Source organism: Physeter macrocephalus, chromosome 7 (assembly GCF_002837175.3).
Source record: "Physeter macrocephalus isolate SW-GA chromosome 7, ASM283717v5, whole genome shotgun sequence".
NCBI lineage: Eukaryota > Metazoa > Chordata > Mammalia > Artiodactyla > Physeteridae > Physeter > Physeter macrocephalus.
Window position 1 is genome coordinate 62,741,973 of NC_041220.1, and position 17,904 is coordinate 62,759,876.

The 17,904-nt window shown below is 37.5% G+C and overlaps 1 protein-coding gene across 7 annotated transcripts in view; it reads left to right on the forward strand.

The window, feature by feature from the left end:
- Positions 1-17,904, forward strand: part of SLC4A4 (solute carrier family 4 member 4) — a 307,397-nt gene that overhangs the window by 150,657 nt on the left and 138,836 nt on the right. For all 7 annotated transcript variants that reach the window (XM_007110878.4, XM_028491893.1, XM_028491894.1 and 4 more), the window contains one exon: positions 3,781-3,857. In XM_007110878.4, the coding sequence (XP_007110940.2) occupies positions 3,781-3,857 (77 nt within the window). The remainder of the gene's footprint in view (positions 1-3,780; positions 3,858-17,904) is intronic.

Here is a 17,904-nt window from a genome sequence, read left to right on the forward strand (position 1 = left end):
GAGAAAACCGTAATTCAAAAAGACACATGTACCCCAGTGTTCATTGCAGCACTATTTACAATAGCCAGGTCATGGAAGCAATGTAAATGCCCATCGACAAATGAATGGATAAAGAAGAAGTGGTACATATATACAATGGAATGTTACTCAGCCATAAAAATGAACGAAATTGGGTCATTTGTAGAGACGTGGATGGATCTAGAGACTGTCATTCAGAGTGAAGTAAATCAGGAAGAAAAAAACAAATATCATATATTAACGCGTATATGTGGAACCTAGAAAAATGATATAGATGAGCCGGTTTGCAGGGCAGAAATTGAGACACAGATGTAGAGAACAAACGTATGGACACCAAGCGGGGACAGCCGTGGTCGGGTGGCAGTGGTGGTGTGATGAATTGGGCGATTGCGATTGACATGTATACACTGATGTGTATAAAATTGATGACTAATAAGAACCTGCTGCATAAAAAAATAAAATAAAATTCAAAAATAATAAATAAATAAACAAAGTTCCTTTGAACTGAGACCAGTTATGAGATGTTCATTTACCCTGGATATTAGATAGAAAAGGCCTATTAGTGGTACCTTTGAGTAGGTGAATCATCACTTGCACAATAAGTAGCATGCTTTGGGGTAGGCTTGTATTTCACCTTTTTGTTACAAGGTGACATTTGCCTCTGCTACCCCCACTCACTCAAGATTGCAGTATAATGAGTTCACATTATAGGCCAAAACTCTAGAAAGCACTGACTTGTCCTGACAATGTGTCTTGTTGAGTGTTAAGTGCGAACTATCCACAGTAGAACATTGTTAGGGTCCTGTTGTGTAAGTTTCCCAGGTTTGCTGAAGTGCCACACGGAAATTTCTGATTCCCAGATATAATCTGGTTTGTAATATCTTGTCCTTATCTTCTTTGATTTGGGTGATAGGTTTCTGGAAAAGGCTGATTAAACAGTGAGTTCTGTTAACAAAGTTATTTATTTATTTGATCGTGTAGGTGAGGATTTAGAGGAAGGGCCATGTATGATCTTTTTTTGTGTGTTTATGTGGCAAGGATGCTAACTTAATGATTTGCTTGAGATATGATAGTTTGGAGCAGTGGCTTGGAGGAGGACAATGTTATCAGAGCTACCTCTCTTGCTACGTCAAGTTATATGTTTCTTTCAATTCAGTTCTGACCCGGACACAACCTCTGGTTAAGATTACTGATTTATTTAGAGCAGTGGTTCTCCAACTTTAGCTTGCTTCAAAATCATTTCAAAGGTTTGTTAAAACCCACATTGCTAGACCCCTTACCCAGAGTTTGATATAGTTGGTCTGGGGTGAGTTCCAAGAATTCATATTTCTAACACGTGCTCAGGTGATGCTGATACTTCTGCTCTGGGAACCACACTTTGGCAACCACTGATTTAGAACACTGGGAAGCTTTTGTCCCTGGTTCAGGGTGTTGCAGTGTAGGGGTGGAGAGTTTGATAGGGAGGGAGATGGGAAAAGATGCAAGAATGCTGATCACCTTGATTAAGGTTTACCTAAAAGTGTTGACTTCTGAATTCTTTCAGTGTAGTACAAAGTTAAACATCAGTGAAGCTGTTAATATTACTTTTATTAATGAGAATCAGATAAGGTTGGGAGGAACAATAGATGCGATTGTTTCTTAACTTTGGCCTCCTCTTCCCCATCTGGTTCCTGCATCTTCCTTAGCCCTGTGCCTCCCTACTCCCCCATGTAGTACAAATATAGATAGCCATCCTATAACTGTCTTTCAGAAATGAGAGAAATGAGACAGTATATGAGGTTTCCTGGAAAAGTTGTGACATCAGTTAGGATTACCATTATAATGGAAACTTTATTCATTTGGCTTCTACTTATTCATATTTTGCAGCAGTTAGGACAGTGCTTGAGTTGAAACGTACCTTCGTAGTATTTATAAAGAATTTCCAAAGCAAATCAGTGAGTTTAGAATATTGCCCAGGAAATTTAAATTACTTAATGAAAAATTGCTTTCAAATTCATTTCAGTATTGCTGCTTATGTACAACTGATTTAATAATTAGAAATCAATCTCATCTATTCATTTACATAAGTTGCTTTTAACTTATGATTAAGGATTTGCTAAGACTTCATTGCACTAAGAATATCTAGTTCAGATTTCTTATTCACGTAGAATTTTCACCCATTTAGTCCAAAAGACTAGTTTTATTTTCTAATGTAAAGTATAAAATTGTATGCACTCATCATTTCCTTAGTTTCAAGCCCAGCATTATTTGGAGGCATTCTTGTTTGGGCCTGGTGTCTTTTGTATTGAGTGGACACTAGAAATCTAGTACGCGGTTCAGAGAAGAAAATGTGGCTTTCAAAGAGCTTCTTTTAATTTTGCTCATAAAGCAGTTTTTCACATGTTACTTTCCTTTGAAAAATGCCCTGTGCTCACATTTTCCTAGAATAAAACATCCTACCAGGTAAAGTGTTTAAGAGATCTAGGCCATGCTTACTCAATGAAATGCAGCAGAGTGGAAAATATCCTGTTTTGCCAACTCAAGAAAATTGATCTAGTAGTTAAAGACAATTATATTATTTAAAGAGCTGCTGTTATATAGACGTTAAATTATTAGGAGGTAGATTTGAGTCTTTTGTAAAATTATGTGTAGAAGGTTTGGTCTGAAGGAATGGAAATATGTAATCTAAAGAATTATGTGGAAGTAAATGTGAAGCTGTGTTCGAACCTTGATGCTTGTTTTTCAACCCTTGTCCTCTTGGTGTGAAGACCAGCCTGAGTCAGATCACAGGGGATTAAATGGTGAACCCATTACTCAGCACCCTGCAGGGGGTGGTTAAACACCCTGGCTTTGAAGAATTACTCTTTGGCTTAGTAAGCCTGGAAATTTCAGGTTCAACTGCAGAATGAAAGCTCAGTATTTTGTTGATTAACCAGTCTATTTGAAAATGGTCTATCCCTCTTCTAGATGTCCCTCCTCTCTGTTCTCATATAACCATGTCTGAAGTCACTGGCTGGATTGCCAATGGATTTTACCTACAGCAGCTTTACAGCCAGGGAGCTTGGTTCCCATGGAGTATTCCTGATGAGATCCATCGCTTGACTTGAATATGAAGTTTGGCATGTTAAGGGGAAGAAGGGATACACTTATCTTAGTCTGGCAAATGAGAATGCAGGAAATAAGGGGAGCTGTGATAACACTGCTTTGAGGCAAAGAATGGGGATACTGGATCAGATGCCCACTACGGAGAAATATTCTTGATCAAAGTGTTAGGCAGAGAATGGAGTACAGATGGCTTTTTGGGTTGATCAGAGCAAGTGGTGCCCTAGGAAGGACTGCAGAGGCTGGGGGAGAGGAGGTCCAGGCCTTTTATTTCCCTGGCACTGGCTCTACTGAGCTGAGGAAAAAGCCCATCTCTATAGGCAATAGAAATAGGTAGATTAGGATGTGTGTAAAGGGCTGTAACAAAAGGCAAACCAAAAACAGGAGTGAGTTTATTTTTATGCTTATTGTTTTACACATTTCTTTGAAAGTTTAACTTATCTTGAAATGGAGCCAGAAGACTTAAAGAAAATATTTGGGATTTTATACATTTTTCATTTAACTATGTTAGTGCTCTAAGCTAACTTTTCAACTCTGGAAACCTGTTCAGGAGAATCCTAATGTAGCTTAAGCATCATCACCATTCCCATCGTCATCTACTAGTGGTCATGAAATGTACAACCAAACTCTTTGTGTTTTTGACAAGAAGTCTTTAATTAGGGTTCATTTCTGTTTTTCCAGGTAGCCCAGCCATGACCCACAGGAATCTGACTTCTTCCAGTCTGAATGACATCTCTGATAAACCAGAGAAGGACCAGGTAAGCAAAGAATTCCTGCTTCTTTGAAATGTAAGACTAAATGTGTATCTAGCAGATGCTGGGAAAATATTAGAAATAATGGTCCTCTAACTTAAAATGAACCAATATGTGTAGATTGTTTTGTTTTGTTTGTTTTCACTTTCTCTGAGGGAAGGGGAAGCAGTGTGTGAAGGGATTTGAAGTTCAGAAGATAAGAGTCTCTACTCCAGCTCTTATAGATGAATTCACTTGGGCAGTTTAAATCTTGGAGCTACAGTTCTCTTAGCTTTAAAATAGTAATACTAATTCCTACCTCAAGTTTATTGTGATGGTTAAATAAGATGATTTGTGAAAAAAAAACTGGCTTGGTAAACTGTAAAGGGCTAGGAAATGCTGGCAGTTGTTAACTTTGAGGGGATATTTCAGGCAAAGGTAATGACAGTCTTGTTAGCTGTATGTTTGTCTATTAAAACATATAGTAAGTAACCTATTTGAAATGAAAAATAATTAGATTTTGAATCTCAATTTGCTTTCTTTTAAAAAGAATATGGTAGAAACTGTGCCATTTTCCTAGTTGGGTGGGTATCTGGGCTTGAAACTAGTAGAAAATGGTGACTGGGTATAATTTTGCACTTTACATTAAAAAATGAAATGAGTTATTTGGACTAATTGGTTGAAAATTCTACCTGAATAAAGAAATCTGAATTATATATTCCTAAGACAATGAAGCCTTGTTTAGAACAATGTTCTTCTTTAACTGACAGAGGTTTTTGAGACCTTGGTGAATTCTCAAAAGTGCAGGAAAGGTGAAATTATGTTCTTTCTTGTGAAATGGCTTTTGGATTCTTTCTTCCTTCTCCTTCTAAACAACAGCACCCTAGTAGGGCCTTCATTATCTCAGAACAGATTGCTAGAAAAGCCTTGGGAATTAATCCTGTCCCCATTTTCTCCCAGTTCAATACACTTTTCATATAATTGCTCTTATATTTCTCCCCTGGATCAAAAGCTTATAATGGCTTATATCAAGTTAAGTTCAGAATATCCCGACTTTTAAGATTCTCTGAAATCTGGTGTAATCTTTCTCATTGTAACTTACATGTGTTTCCCAGAAGAGAGACTCTGCTTTGGTTTGGCTTAATTACCTCCACCTCTGCACTGAGATTAATTCTTGACTTTTACAGCTGCCCCCCCTTAAATGCTAATATGGCTAGCTCTCCTCCCTACCATTGGCCTACCTCTTGAAATACTGTGGGAGAAGATCATTTATTTATTTATTCATTTATTGCTTCCTGGAGGCAGTTTACATTCACTTTTATTTTTTATTTTATTTTATTTTTAAAGAAATGTGTTTATTTTTATTTTTTAAATTAATTTTTTATTTTATTTATTTTTGGCTGTGTTGGGTCTTCGTTGCTGTGTGCGGGCTTTCTCTAGCTGCGGCGAGCGGGGGCTACTCTTTGTTTTGGTGCGAGGGCTTCTCATTGCAGTGGCTTCTGAGAAGATCATTTAAATATTGGATTCATTGGTAGGTTCATACCAGTAGTGAAAGGGAAACCTCAGTCCACTAGGACTTGTTGAGAATTTTCCTCAAAACTATTTTGTACATTTTGGCTCCATACAACATTTACCAAACGACCTTCTGATCATGAGATTTGCCAGGCGCTTGGATAAGGCACAGTTAGGAATATGTGGTTGACACTTTTTCAGGAAGGCTTCTTTTATTGGGGACAGTTCTTTTCTTGTCAGGAGTTTGTCAATTGCCGCTGGTAAATGCCGAGAGAAATTTCTTACCTTCTTGGGTGTCTTCATATCTGAGCATATGCAGAAGAAATTTGATGACTTATGATGTGTATTACATAAGATTTTGATTCCAGTGTTAGAAGAAATAGGTTAGAACATTATGATTTAGGGTGTTGATTTTGCTATTGATAAATGGAATATTTATAAATGGAATGGGATATTTATAAATGGAATATTTCCTGCCATATTAATAAACAAAGGATGTCACAGTCATCAAGGATTGCAGCCCTCCATCGTGAGCGGGTGAGCCCTGAGGAAACTCAGGGCTGAAAGGAACACCTGCCATCTAGCAGCCAACAGACTCCCTAGGGTGAGTCCTGAGGAAACTCAGGATGTGGAAATACAGGATCCTGGCCCCAGATAGCTGAGGTGCATATCAAAGGAATGCTTTCAGTGAGCTTTGACTCTTGCATTTTCCCATATGGAGAAAAGTGCTAAATTCCTTAACTTGAGATGTCTGGTTTTCTTTAATTAACAATAATCTTGTGACGTTCAGACTGCCTGCCCTTTGTTGCAAAACTCTTATATATCCTGGCTCCTCCCCCCCGCCTCCTTGGAGCAGTTTCTCAGAGTTATCTGAAATTGCTCTCTCCCGGGCTGCAGTCCTCATTGTGTCCCAGATAAAACTTAACTCGCAACTCTCACATTGTGCATTTTTTAAGTCAACACTATAAAGCCTGTGTGGTCCTTAAAACCAGAATCTCTGATGCCTGTCACCGACATCTCATATGCATCAAGGTTCATGTGAAGATGAAACCAGGAAGATTTGATTCAGGAGGTTTGTTCTTTTTGTTTTCAAAGCCAGAAAATGTAGTTGATGAGTATATCATTATAAGAGCAACTGTCCATCTTCATTTATCTAATACAATAGGCATAGTTCATCCAATGAGCCCTTCATTCCTCCAAAGAGAAAGAAACTCCATTCTTTGTTTCCCACCAAAAAGTTTGAAGAGAAGCTTTGTAATTGACCCATTCATCTCCTCTATAACTAAAGGTAGAGTACAAATTCAAACTAATTCTTTTCTGTTTCTATACTTACAATTTTATTAACTTCACATACAAAAGCTCCTCTATCATTTTAGGGTGAGAAGAAGAAAATGGGCTTGCTAAGAAGATGAAGCCGTGGCAAAAGAAACCACCAACAACAACAACACAATAAACTCGGGCTTTTCTTTTTTAACCTGTTTTTTTCTCTGTTTGGGGAGGGAAAAAATGTTGCCAGGCCCAAATTTGTTTTGAAAAAGCTTTTATAATTAATTATCCAATGTCCTGGAAATGATCTTGGCAGTAAAGTCAAACTTGTTCTGTATGCTTTTCCAAGTTGGCCCAAGAAACTTCCATCCAACTGGAACTGAAGTTTTCTGATTGATTATTCTGCCTGGATACAATTCGAACAGTTGCGATGGTGCCTCACGCCTTCCTGGAGCTGTCTAACTTCCCAGTAGCACAAGAAATGGGTTTAATGTTCAGAGATACGAAGAGGAGCAGAATTTCTCTTTCTGACAGCTACATAGTGACAAAATTTGATTTTGTAAAAGTTTTTTATAAGTTTCTGTTTTGGGAAAACAGAAGAAACAAATCTGTGGACTTGCACTTTCTCTCTCTGGCTGTGCCAAGCCTATGTACTTATGATTTCAGTAGCGGCTGCTTTATTGAGAAATAGCTCAAAATAGTTAACAGCAGAAGAAAGAGCATCGCCAAAATTTAGGTGATTCAATGCTTCAACAATATTCCAACTTGGATGTTATATTTGTTAAGCAAAAAAACACCCGGGGAGAAGTAGATTTTTTAAAAAAAAATACATCTGGAGCTCATCTACTTGTAAGTGGACATAAATAATCTCCTCTATTTTGTTGCTATGGAGGATTTTTTTTCTTCGTTATCCAGTTATCTTCCCCAGTTACCTTAGATTGATTTGTTTTTCTATCACCTTTTATTTCTTTTCTGTGCTTGAAAAAATTTACACCTGCCATGGGTGCTTATCAAATGCAGTGGGTTAGTTCTACTTTTCGTGTGAGTATGGTCAGCTATGAGGATAAGAAAATCTTATATTTTACCTCGTAGCTTTAACTCTTTGGAGGAAATACTGTGCTCAGTGGTACAATGACTTTTTTAAAGGGGCTATTTTTTCTTTTCAAGATTATCAATAATTTAATACTATCTCACAATTATATGACCACAACCTTAAGTGAAATCGCAGTCTGTAGACTGTAGTGAATGCAGTAAATGTAGAAATCCCTTGAAGATTCTTAGAGAGACACTTGCGCTTATATAACCTTGTAACTTTTTATCTAGTTATCACTTCCCTGATACTCGTTATTTAGCCAGCTTATCTGAGAACCTATCCATTGGTGTCCTGGTGGAATTTGGCCTAAGGTTAATTTCCAAAGTGTATGGTAATCATTTTTCACACTATCTGTTGCCTGTTATCTTTAAATATACTTGGTTGTCTCGATTTCTATTTTTGAAATCTTGGTCTTTTGTAGAGATAGACCTAAATTTAAATATTTTTGTCAGAGCGTAAGAGGATGAAATCAGTAATCCATGTAGAAGTATGAAACTGCTCAGCCATGACTACCTTACAATGACATCTAGAAAGAAACATTTTGTGATTGAACGACCCCCTAATCCTTTTCTTACATGTGTGTAATACAGGAGGGAGTCAACTAAATTCAGCTGAGATGACTTTTTCATCGTTTTGATTTTCATCCTGAGGCTCACATACAGCTTTCCTTAGCATTCATAGCTATGTCACATTCACAGTGATGGAAGAGTACAATAGCACCCGCTTTTCTTTTTCACGGCTCAGCCAGAAAACCCTCCGGTTGGCATTGGTCACCGAGTGGTCTCACTCCACTACTCAGAGAAGACGCAGTGGCAGAGAAGGGCTCGTATTTGCTGAGGTTATGATACTTGTCTTTAGCATCTTTTCAGGGCCCGCTGAAACACTGCTGTGTCAGGAAAGATCCAGATGGAATCACCTCTGTGAAAACTTGATAAGAAAGGCATGTTGTTGAGGAGGAGGTTACAGTCGTTAGGTGTCCTTAATCACTGCAGTATTGGTGACTGCAACTGGTAACTGTGGTTCGGTGGCTACAGTTTTCCTTCGGCCAGGAGTCCTTGATGGGAACTGGTGAAGCTATTGCAGTGGTTATCTGTGGAGCCCCTTTCCAAGGGGGTTAGCTTGCTGCTTAGATGATTAACAAAACCGTTTTGTCCTTCCTTTTCCCTTTCTATAAGAAATTTGACTTTTTGTAGGCTCCTCGTCCCACCTTATGCTCTCTCCCATATTCTTAAAGAATTAACAACCAATACTTATTAATAGAGTTTGAGAAACAGTGATACTCATAGAGATTTCAAGAACCTGTGTTCTTAGACCTGGGTCTCAGTTGAAATCGATAGTTGAATTTTACCATTTTCATAATGATATACTTCCTGTGAAAGCCATTTATCTGGAACAGAAAACTAGCCTTCATTTAAAAACAGGTTTTGTGTCAGCTTGAAAGTGAAGGGAGATAAACGTATCTCAGGTAATCTAAGCTCTGTCTTGTGTTTTCAGGTGTTTCAGGAGTCTTTTGTAAAACTTAGAGCCATGTAAAATTTAAAACAAGCTGCAACAAATTTTAACTTCTAAATCACCCCATAACTATAGGCTGCTATGATTTGAATTCATTCATTCATTTAAAGAGTATATTCTGTGCCAGAAAGCGTTCTTTTTTTTTTTTTTCTTTTTGCGGTACGCGGGCCTCTCATTGTCGTGGCCTCTCCCGTTGCGGAGCACAGGCTCCGGACGCGCAGGCTCAGCGGCCATGGCTCACGGGCCCAGCCGCTCCGTGGCACGTGGGATCTTCCCGGACCGGGGCACGAACCCGTGTGCCCTTCATCGGCAGGTGGACTCTCAGCCACTGTGCCACCAGGGAAGCCCTAGAAAGCGTTCTTGGTGCTAGGGTTCCAGAGGTGAATGAGACAGATAAATCTTTTGACTCAAGGAGCTTCCGTGCCTTTGGGGACAGATAGACAGTAAACAACAAAAACAAGTAAACAAATGAATAGGTTAATTTTACACTATGATAGTTGTTATTTAGAAAATACAGTAGGATAATGTGGAGAGGTACAGGAAGGCTGGTTTAGGTAGGAAGATTAACCAGAGAAGAGAGGGTCTGGGGGAAGAGGTTTCTAGGCTGAACAAAAAGCAAGAGTATAGCCTTGAGGCAGGAATGAGTGAGGTATATTCATAACAGAGGAAGAAGGAAAAAAATCCAGAGTGGCTGGAGCAGGGGTAGCAGGTATGCAGAGGTACATAAGGCCACGTAGCTTTTTCATGCAGGGGGACCTTTTAATTTTATTCTATGTTCAATGAGACACTATTTTAGGAGTTCTACCTGGAGAGTTGTGTGTTGTGATTTACACTGAAAAAAGATCACTGGGGATAGTGTGTGATGAGATGGAGGAATTTGCTAATGTTCTGGATCATCTGGTGTTGTTCCTATAATTAAACATTGGATGAGCACCGCAGTGCATTAAACAGCTCAACAGACCCAATAGCCAATTTCTTAATCTGTTTGCCATAGATGTCAAGACCTCATTCCTATTGGCAAAGTGAGCTCTTCTGTTCCACTGAAGTATTGTAAGAAAGAAAATGAGTTTCCTAGTTAAAATATTTTCCATGCACTATTAGTTAGAATTAATAATTAGTTAATATTATTAAAAATTAAAATACTTTAATGCACTAGAAGTGGATGTAGGTCACCAAGAGTAGTGAGATTGAGCTTTTGAGTGATTATATCTGTTACCTGCAGTTCTCTTTTTGATGTCATGACTCATGAAACCCTCACCAGAGGTCTCTCTAAGGAACAGTGACAAGTGTCTTAGTCCTTATTGTTCCAAAAGGGGCATCGGAATATGTAGGTGGAGGACAGAGCCTCCCAGTGGGGTCCTGAGCCACACTCTCACCGGTACCTGTGAAAGGATCGAACTCCAGGAGCACCGCAGGGTGTTCTGTATCCAACATTTAACAAAAGGGATTGCAGGGTTTACATGTCTTAAATGGCATGTCTTCTCTAGCATGTTTTATGTTTGATGTCACTTTTTTCTCTTTTTAGTACGCAGCAGTCTGCCTGTATCCCAATGCCATAAATATACTTAGAATAGATTGCAGAGAGTAGTAGAATGCCATCAACAATTATCTTTAATGGATGTCTGCTTTCATGTCATATGTTACCTACCTCTGACCAGAACTTCATTTTAAAAAAAAAAAACAACTTTTTTCCCCTTAGAAGTGGCAAACCAGAAAGCAGCAGCACCTGTGGTAAACACCCTAAGGGCATGATTAAAAACCTTTATAATCATTCTAACTATAAACATGAACTCATTCTTTACTTTCTGTAGTAACATTTTATTATCTATGACGTTTTTTAAACTTTAGTTTTTTCTGATTCATAATTATACAAAATTGCTGTAAAAATTCAAACAAAGGAAAAATGAATAAAACAGAAAGTGGAAGTTCACAAATTCTCACCCTCAGTATAACTACTATTAGCAGGTTGATGTAGTCTTCTAGACTTTTTCTATGCATAAAAATGTATATACTTATTTATATAAAATACAAATGGGATCATATTGTTCTGCAACTGGATTTTAAAAAAAACTAACAATACCACAGATATCTACCTTATTTTCCTTAAAGGCTATATAGTATACATGAATCATATTTTATTTAAATGATCTTCTATTAATAGATAGTTACTTATTTTCATTTCTTTGCAGTTATACAAACAGGCCTTTAAGAAATGCCCTCATTGTAACTTTTTTTGTTCTTTTTTTTTTTTTTTTTTTTGCATTCTTTCATGAGTATTTCTGAAGGAGAAATTTTGTGAGTGCAATTGCTGGGTCACCATGTATTGCCAATTACCTCCCCAAAAGATTATATCAATTTGTGTCCTAGGTCTTTTAAATACTTTAATTAATCCTCCTCCACTGCTAGAATACTGTTTGCCAGTCAGATTTGAGTTTCTCCTTTCTGATTATTCCACTAAAAGCTTAGCAACTCAGTTAACGTGAAGAGAATCACAGTCACTAGCATCTGCCTCCCAGCTCACTTTGGGGGCTTTTTTCAGAAGCTTAAAATATCACGGCTAAAACTGGGTTTATTCTCCTGGTCTAATTGGATCTCTGAGCTGGCTAATCTGCCTATATTCTGAGGTAAGGAGGTGAAAAGTCCAGTGGTCGTAGACTTGGCCACCTGTATGTTTCTCATTGCTTCTGCTTAAGGAGAGGCTCTTCTCAGCTCTGAGAGAAATCCTTTGGCTTTGTGAGTATTTCCTTGGCAACCAAAAATGGCTTCCTCTTAAGAGCCCTTCTTGGTGGTCAGCATTTGGAACGAAAAGGAAAATCACAAGAAGAGTTGGACAAGTGTTCTCTTTGAAGCACTATCCAGCACATTTGCAGCTTGGCCCTGCATCTCCTTCCTCCCCAATCCTCCACCCTCAAGAGAATTCTAAGTGAACTTACGTACATACTGTAGAGTTAGTTAAATGAAAAGTTTATACCTTTATTAGGAGCTTTGATGGAGTGTTTCATCTAGGATAATTGATAAAAAGATCAGCACACCATTAATTACATGTTGGGAGATATTTGCAGATTTTTCTGCTTCCCTACTTCCCTTGCAACAGGGAGTCTCTGCAGAGTAGATTTACAAAGAGGCCAAGCCATGGGAGGAAGTTTTCCTCGCTCTTCTTCAGAAAGAGAAGGGCTTCCCACTGTTTCCACATCACTTGTCTGATTGATCCAGTGGCTAGTTGATTTATTTGCCTCTGTAGAATCTCATGACCTTATCAGTCACCAGCAGAGCTTACTGATTTCTCCTGGTGTTACCACCAATCGTCTGGTTTCACTCCCTAGAACTGAACTGAGGTGAAAACAATCATACTTCTGTTTTCTCTGTCACCATGTTAAAATGGTAGCGGTAATTTTTTCTACAATCTGAAAGCCAGTGGTTAATCATACCCAGTCGACATTACTGCCTAATCAGTGTTCTATGCATATGCATACAAGAGGCTAGAAAGTAACCAAGTCATTTTAGAGGACGCCATTGTAAGTTCAGTATTAGCGGCCCTGTTGATCATGCAGTGGCTCTGAGAGTATTGAGCCTGTTCTTTTATAAAGAGTAATTAATAATGACTAACATACATTGGACACTTTTTCACACTAGTGCTTTGGTTGGTATTATCAACCCTGTTTTATATATGGGTAAACTTGAGGCACAAAGACATTAAGTAATTTTTTCCAAAGTTAAATAGCATCTAAGTGGTAGAGCTGCTTTCTGGCCCTGGAGCCTGTGCTCTTAATGAGTATGGTGAATTCTGCCTATTTGCATTATGGTCTTTTTTAGGTCCTCATCCCCAGGTGTCCAATTAATAGTTAGGTTAATAATAGTTAGACCTTAGGTTTGTCTTTGAGGCACACATCGTGCTGAATAGGCTAATCTACAGAATTGTTATTAAATAAACCAACAATTAAAAAATTCTTAAGGGTCTTATGGTGACGGGATGTTTCTGCTGCCACAGTGATTAAAAGACTTGGTGAATCAACTGTTTGTTTTGTGTCCATACTCTGAGTGGTATTGGTGGAGGTCAATGAGAAGAGGCTGATATAATAAAAATAAAGCATAAAATATGGTCTCAGATTATGAGTTTATATCTAGTTGGAGAGACCAAATAAACTGTGTGGTGCTGACAGTAAACTGCAGCAGTTCAGTGAAAGACAAGATAACTGTGGGTTAGAACTGTCAGTCAAAGAGAAACAAGGGATTTTATTTTTAGTTTTTAAATTTTTTTAAAACATCTTTATTTGGAGTGTAACTGCTTTACAATGGTGTGTTAGTTTCTGCTGTATAACAAAGTGAATCAGCTGTATGTATACATATGTCCCCATATCCTCTCCCTCTTGCATCTCCCTCCCACCCTCCCTATCCGACCCCTCTAGGTGGTCACAAAGCACTGAACTCATCTCCCTGTGTGGCTGCTTCCCACTAGCTATCGATTTTCCATTTGGTAGTGTATATATGTCCATGCCACTCTCTCACTTTGTCCCAGCTTACCCTTCCCCCTCAAGTCCATTCTCTATATCTGCGTCTTTATTCCTGTCCTGCCCCTAGGTTCTTCAGAACCATTTTTTTTTTTTTAGATTCCATATATATGTGTTAGCATATGGTATTTGTTTTTCTGACTTACTTCACTCTGTATGACAGTCTCTAGGTCCATCCACCTCATTACACATAACTCAATTTTGAAACGAGGGATTTTAGAAGCATCTTTCCATTTTAGAGAACATAAATAACAGAAGATAAGAGCTTTAGCCAAATAAAGCATTCTTCCTTGGAGAAAGAGTTAGGTAGGAAATGTGAGAAATAAATTGGAATGTAACTTTCTGCAGATTAACAATACAAGTGAATGACTTGATTTATCCAACAAATGGAAAATATTGTGACTTTTAAAATTCTTTGAATAATGGCCAGTAATCCCCCCAATTTGAAATACAACAGGGTTTCAATTAAATTTTTTTTTAAATTAGAGTTACCTGTAGAATTAGCAAAAGTAGATTAGATTAATTAGCCTGTTGACTTGTCCACAGACCATGGTGGATACTCGCTTGATTTACAAAATTTTACCTGAACTTTGAGAAACACCCCATAGTCCCTTAACTTTCAGTTAAGGGAAAGTTCAGTTCAGTTCAGTATTTGTTCAGTATTGTTCAGTATTTGTTCTTGCTACAGATATATATTCACTTCTGGGTCATTAAGTCTGATAAATACACATCGTTGTAACCTTTTTTTTTTCTGGTAAGAAGAAAAAGCAATTATTATTGAACTTTTTCTTTAAGCTGATCACAGGAATAGCTTTGAAGATTTAAATATGTTAAACCTTAACTCCTCTGAACCTCAGTTTCCTGATTCATAATACAGGTCTTATAATTCAGTCTGAACTGCCTTCTCCACAGGATTGTCGTGTGAAAAGGAATGTGATTAATACACTTTAAATATTATACGAGTCTTAATTTATCACTGTCATTTTCATTATTTAAATGTACTACTGCTTGTTATTTTTGGCTTTGTTTTGCAGGAAGATTGGGTAGGATGGAAGTCAATTTCATTTTAGATGTCATTCCTCGCTTTTCAGATTTACGTTGCTAATCTGGCTCTTTGGGGTTTTGTGTTCTTCTGTACTCCACTGCTCTGCCTGCACTCTCATGAAACGTGTCTGACTGGCCTTCCATGAATAGTGGTACTGCATGCACATCTCCACTGGACCCACATATCTCTTTTTCTCTCTACTTTTCCAATTCCTACCGTTTCTTCAGGACCTAAGTCAAGTGCTGCTTTTGCCTTACACGTGTCTTTAGACATTCTGGCTCATGTTAATTAACGCCTGTCTCGAATTCTAACACCATCTAAGCTCTTACTGTTTGTCACTTCACAGGGACTCACTTGTTTGTTATTGTTTTTTATTTGTATGTCTCATGTTCCTTTTGGGGTCGGGGGGCGGGAAAGCAGATTGTCTGGGGTGGAGGGAGAGACAGGAGTCTTTTAAGTTAGTTGCTGATGTAATGACGATAATGACTAATAGGGGAGAATCAGCTTCTACTTATCCTTTTGCTCAAAAAATCTTTTAAAGGCTGAGAAAATGACTGTGACTATGAGGGTTTCTCAGAGAAAGGTGATTTTTGAAAGTATTGTTAAGGTCTTATAATTTATAGTTATATAAATTATGTATAAATAAGTTATATAAATAATAATTATAATTCTGGCAGCTTTAAAAATTACTGTTTCTTATCGTGGGCACTGATAGAGTGTTTCGTTAGGTTAATCAGTTGCTTGAAATGAACATTCTTGCCCATGTCATGTGTTAAAAAATTTTTTTTTCAGCTACAACAATCATGTGAATGCTAACATTTGAAATATAGTTTGCTCTTTCATTTGTTAAAATCCATTTATACATTTTTCCTCATAATTGAAAGCTCAATGAACATAGTTTCCTGGCTGATTGACATAGCTTAGAGAAAACTCTGAATCTTTTTTTTTTTAACTTGTTTAAAACAAAATGTAGTGTATCACAAGGACATATTGGAAAAGTCAACTGTCAAGCACAGAAGGATGTGCTATTGCAAGATGACATGGTATTGCTAAGTTTTCCCAAGCATGGCACATTTCAAATCAGGTACTGTCCAACATTCTACTTTTAGATGTGAGCTACTTCATTTTGTATGATATGAAATGGTGTGAAATTAGAGGTAAGGCAGATCAGGCTTGGGAAGTATTTATCATTAAATGTGATTTATTATAGAATTTACTAGTTTGATACATTATTATTTTTTTACAAGATATTGAATATAGTTCCCTGTTCTATATAGTAGGTCCTTGTTGGTTATCTATTTTATATAGAGTAGTGTGTATTTATTAATGCCAGACTCCTAATTTATCCCTCCCCATCTTTCCTCCTTTGGTAATCATAAGTTTGTTTTCTGTCTGTGAGTCTGTTTCTGTTTTGTAAATAAGTTCACTTGTATCATTTTTTTAGATTCCACTTATAAGTTATATCATATAATATTTGTCTTTCTCTTCACTTAATATGGTAATCTCTAAGTCTGTCCAGGTTGCTACAAATGCCATTATTTCATTCTTTTTTATGGCTGAGTAATATTCCATTGTATATATGTACTCTATACATTATTATCACTCTGTTTCACTTTACATTTTTCTTATAGTTTTGAGTCCAAGGACTGCATTATGGTAAAGACCCAAGTATATTATTGGAAATTTAAAAAGAACAAGTCAAGCTGAAATCCAGCTATCTGTTAGGATGACGTGTTTCAGAAAAACCTTTTGGTCAGAGATGAAAGACGTTGATCTCTTCTCATAGTGTCTTTGGCTGCATTACTCATTGTTTCTGAAATGAAACTTGTGAATAAGCCTGTTTCCATATCAGCTTATTTATGACACTGAGAAATAAGGAAAGGGAATTTGAGAAATTTCAATTAGTAGCCTCCACATTGAAGCTTTGTTCGAAGAAAAACTTGGTGCATAATTCATTGCCTGTTGAATTATGGTCTCTAAGAAGGCATCCCCAGGCACTCACTCTGGAGGAAGACTTTGTTGAGAAAGATAACAATTGAAACTACTGCTTAAAATAGTTGTGAAACTCTTTTTCAAAGTGTGGAATTCTCAGGGAGTAAGTAGCTCTTTTCATTAGGACATTATGAAAACATCCATAAAAGTGTGTCATACAGAGATTTTGGGGGGTATGATGGCAATGTTTTTCTTATCCCCACCTGTCTTTGTGGGAGTCCCTAAATGAAGTCCTGCTGAGGGAATGGAGTACAATTAGTTCTTTTGAAAGACCTTGATTCATGTCACATTTTGGTTTCTAGTTTTTAAAATTCCGTATCGTTTTTCATTTTTCAAAGATGTGCTGAAGTAATACAATATGTAAGTTTTATTAAAATCAAAACCAAGAATAAATGAAAATAAAAAGTTTTCAGAAGATTCTCTCTTCTCTAATGTTATACTAGGGGGGTGTATGCTCCTGTGCTTGTATATTTCTTAATCTGTGCCATCCCGGTCTGAACATGCTATGGGCTATATTGTCTCTATTTTAGCTGTGCCTTCTTGATCTAAACTCACAAGTTGTAATACCTCAGTGTGGAAAGAACAGGAGAAAAGGATTTAAATCAAAGAAATAGAAGATTTAGAATCCTTTTAAAGTTTTCTGGTTAATAGGAAATGTAGTAGAAAAGTTTAGGTTTTATATAATCCTAGAGGTGTTGGTTCAGATCCTAGCTTCCCTTCTTACTAGCTGAGTGATATTGTGCTGGCGCTTAACGTCTCTGAGCCTTAGAAAAAGTTGCTAAAACTCATCTTTCATGTTCTCCTGAGAATAAAAAGAGGTAATATATGTGAAGTACTTCAGGCACAGATTAATTAGGTGCTTAAAAAATATTACTTCCCTTTCCCCACCTGCTTTCTCCTGCCTCCTTGTGAATACAAGATAGGATAAGCTATGAAACAAAGTAGGGGAAAATGGAGCAAGTGAAATAAATGAGGCAATATATTTGTAATTTTTTGAGTGATTCAAGAGAAAGTAGCAGAATGGAACACTGGGGAATTTTAAAGTTCTCATTAGAACAAATCTTATGGGGCTTCCCTGGTGGCGCAGTGGTTGCGCGTCCGCCTGCCGATGCAGGGGAACCGGGTTCGCGCCCCGGTCTGGGAGGA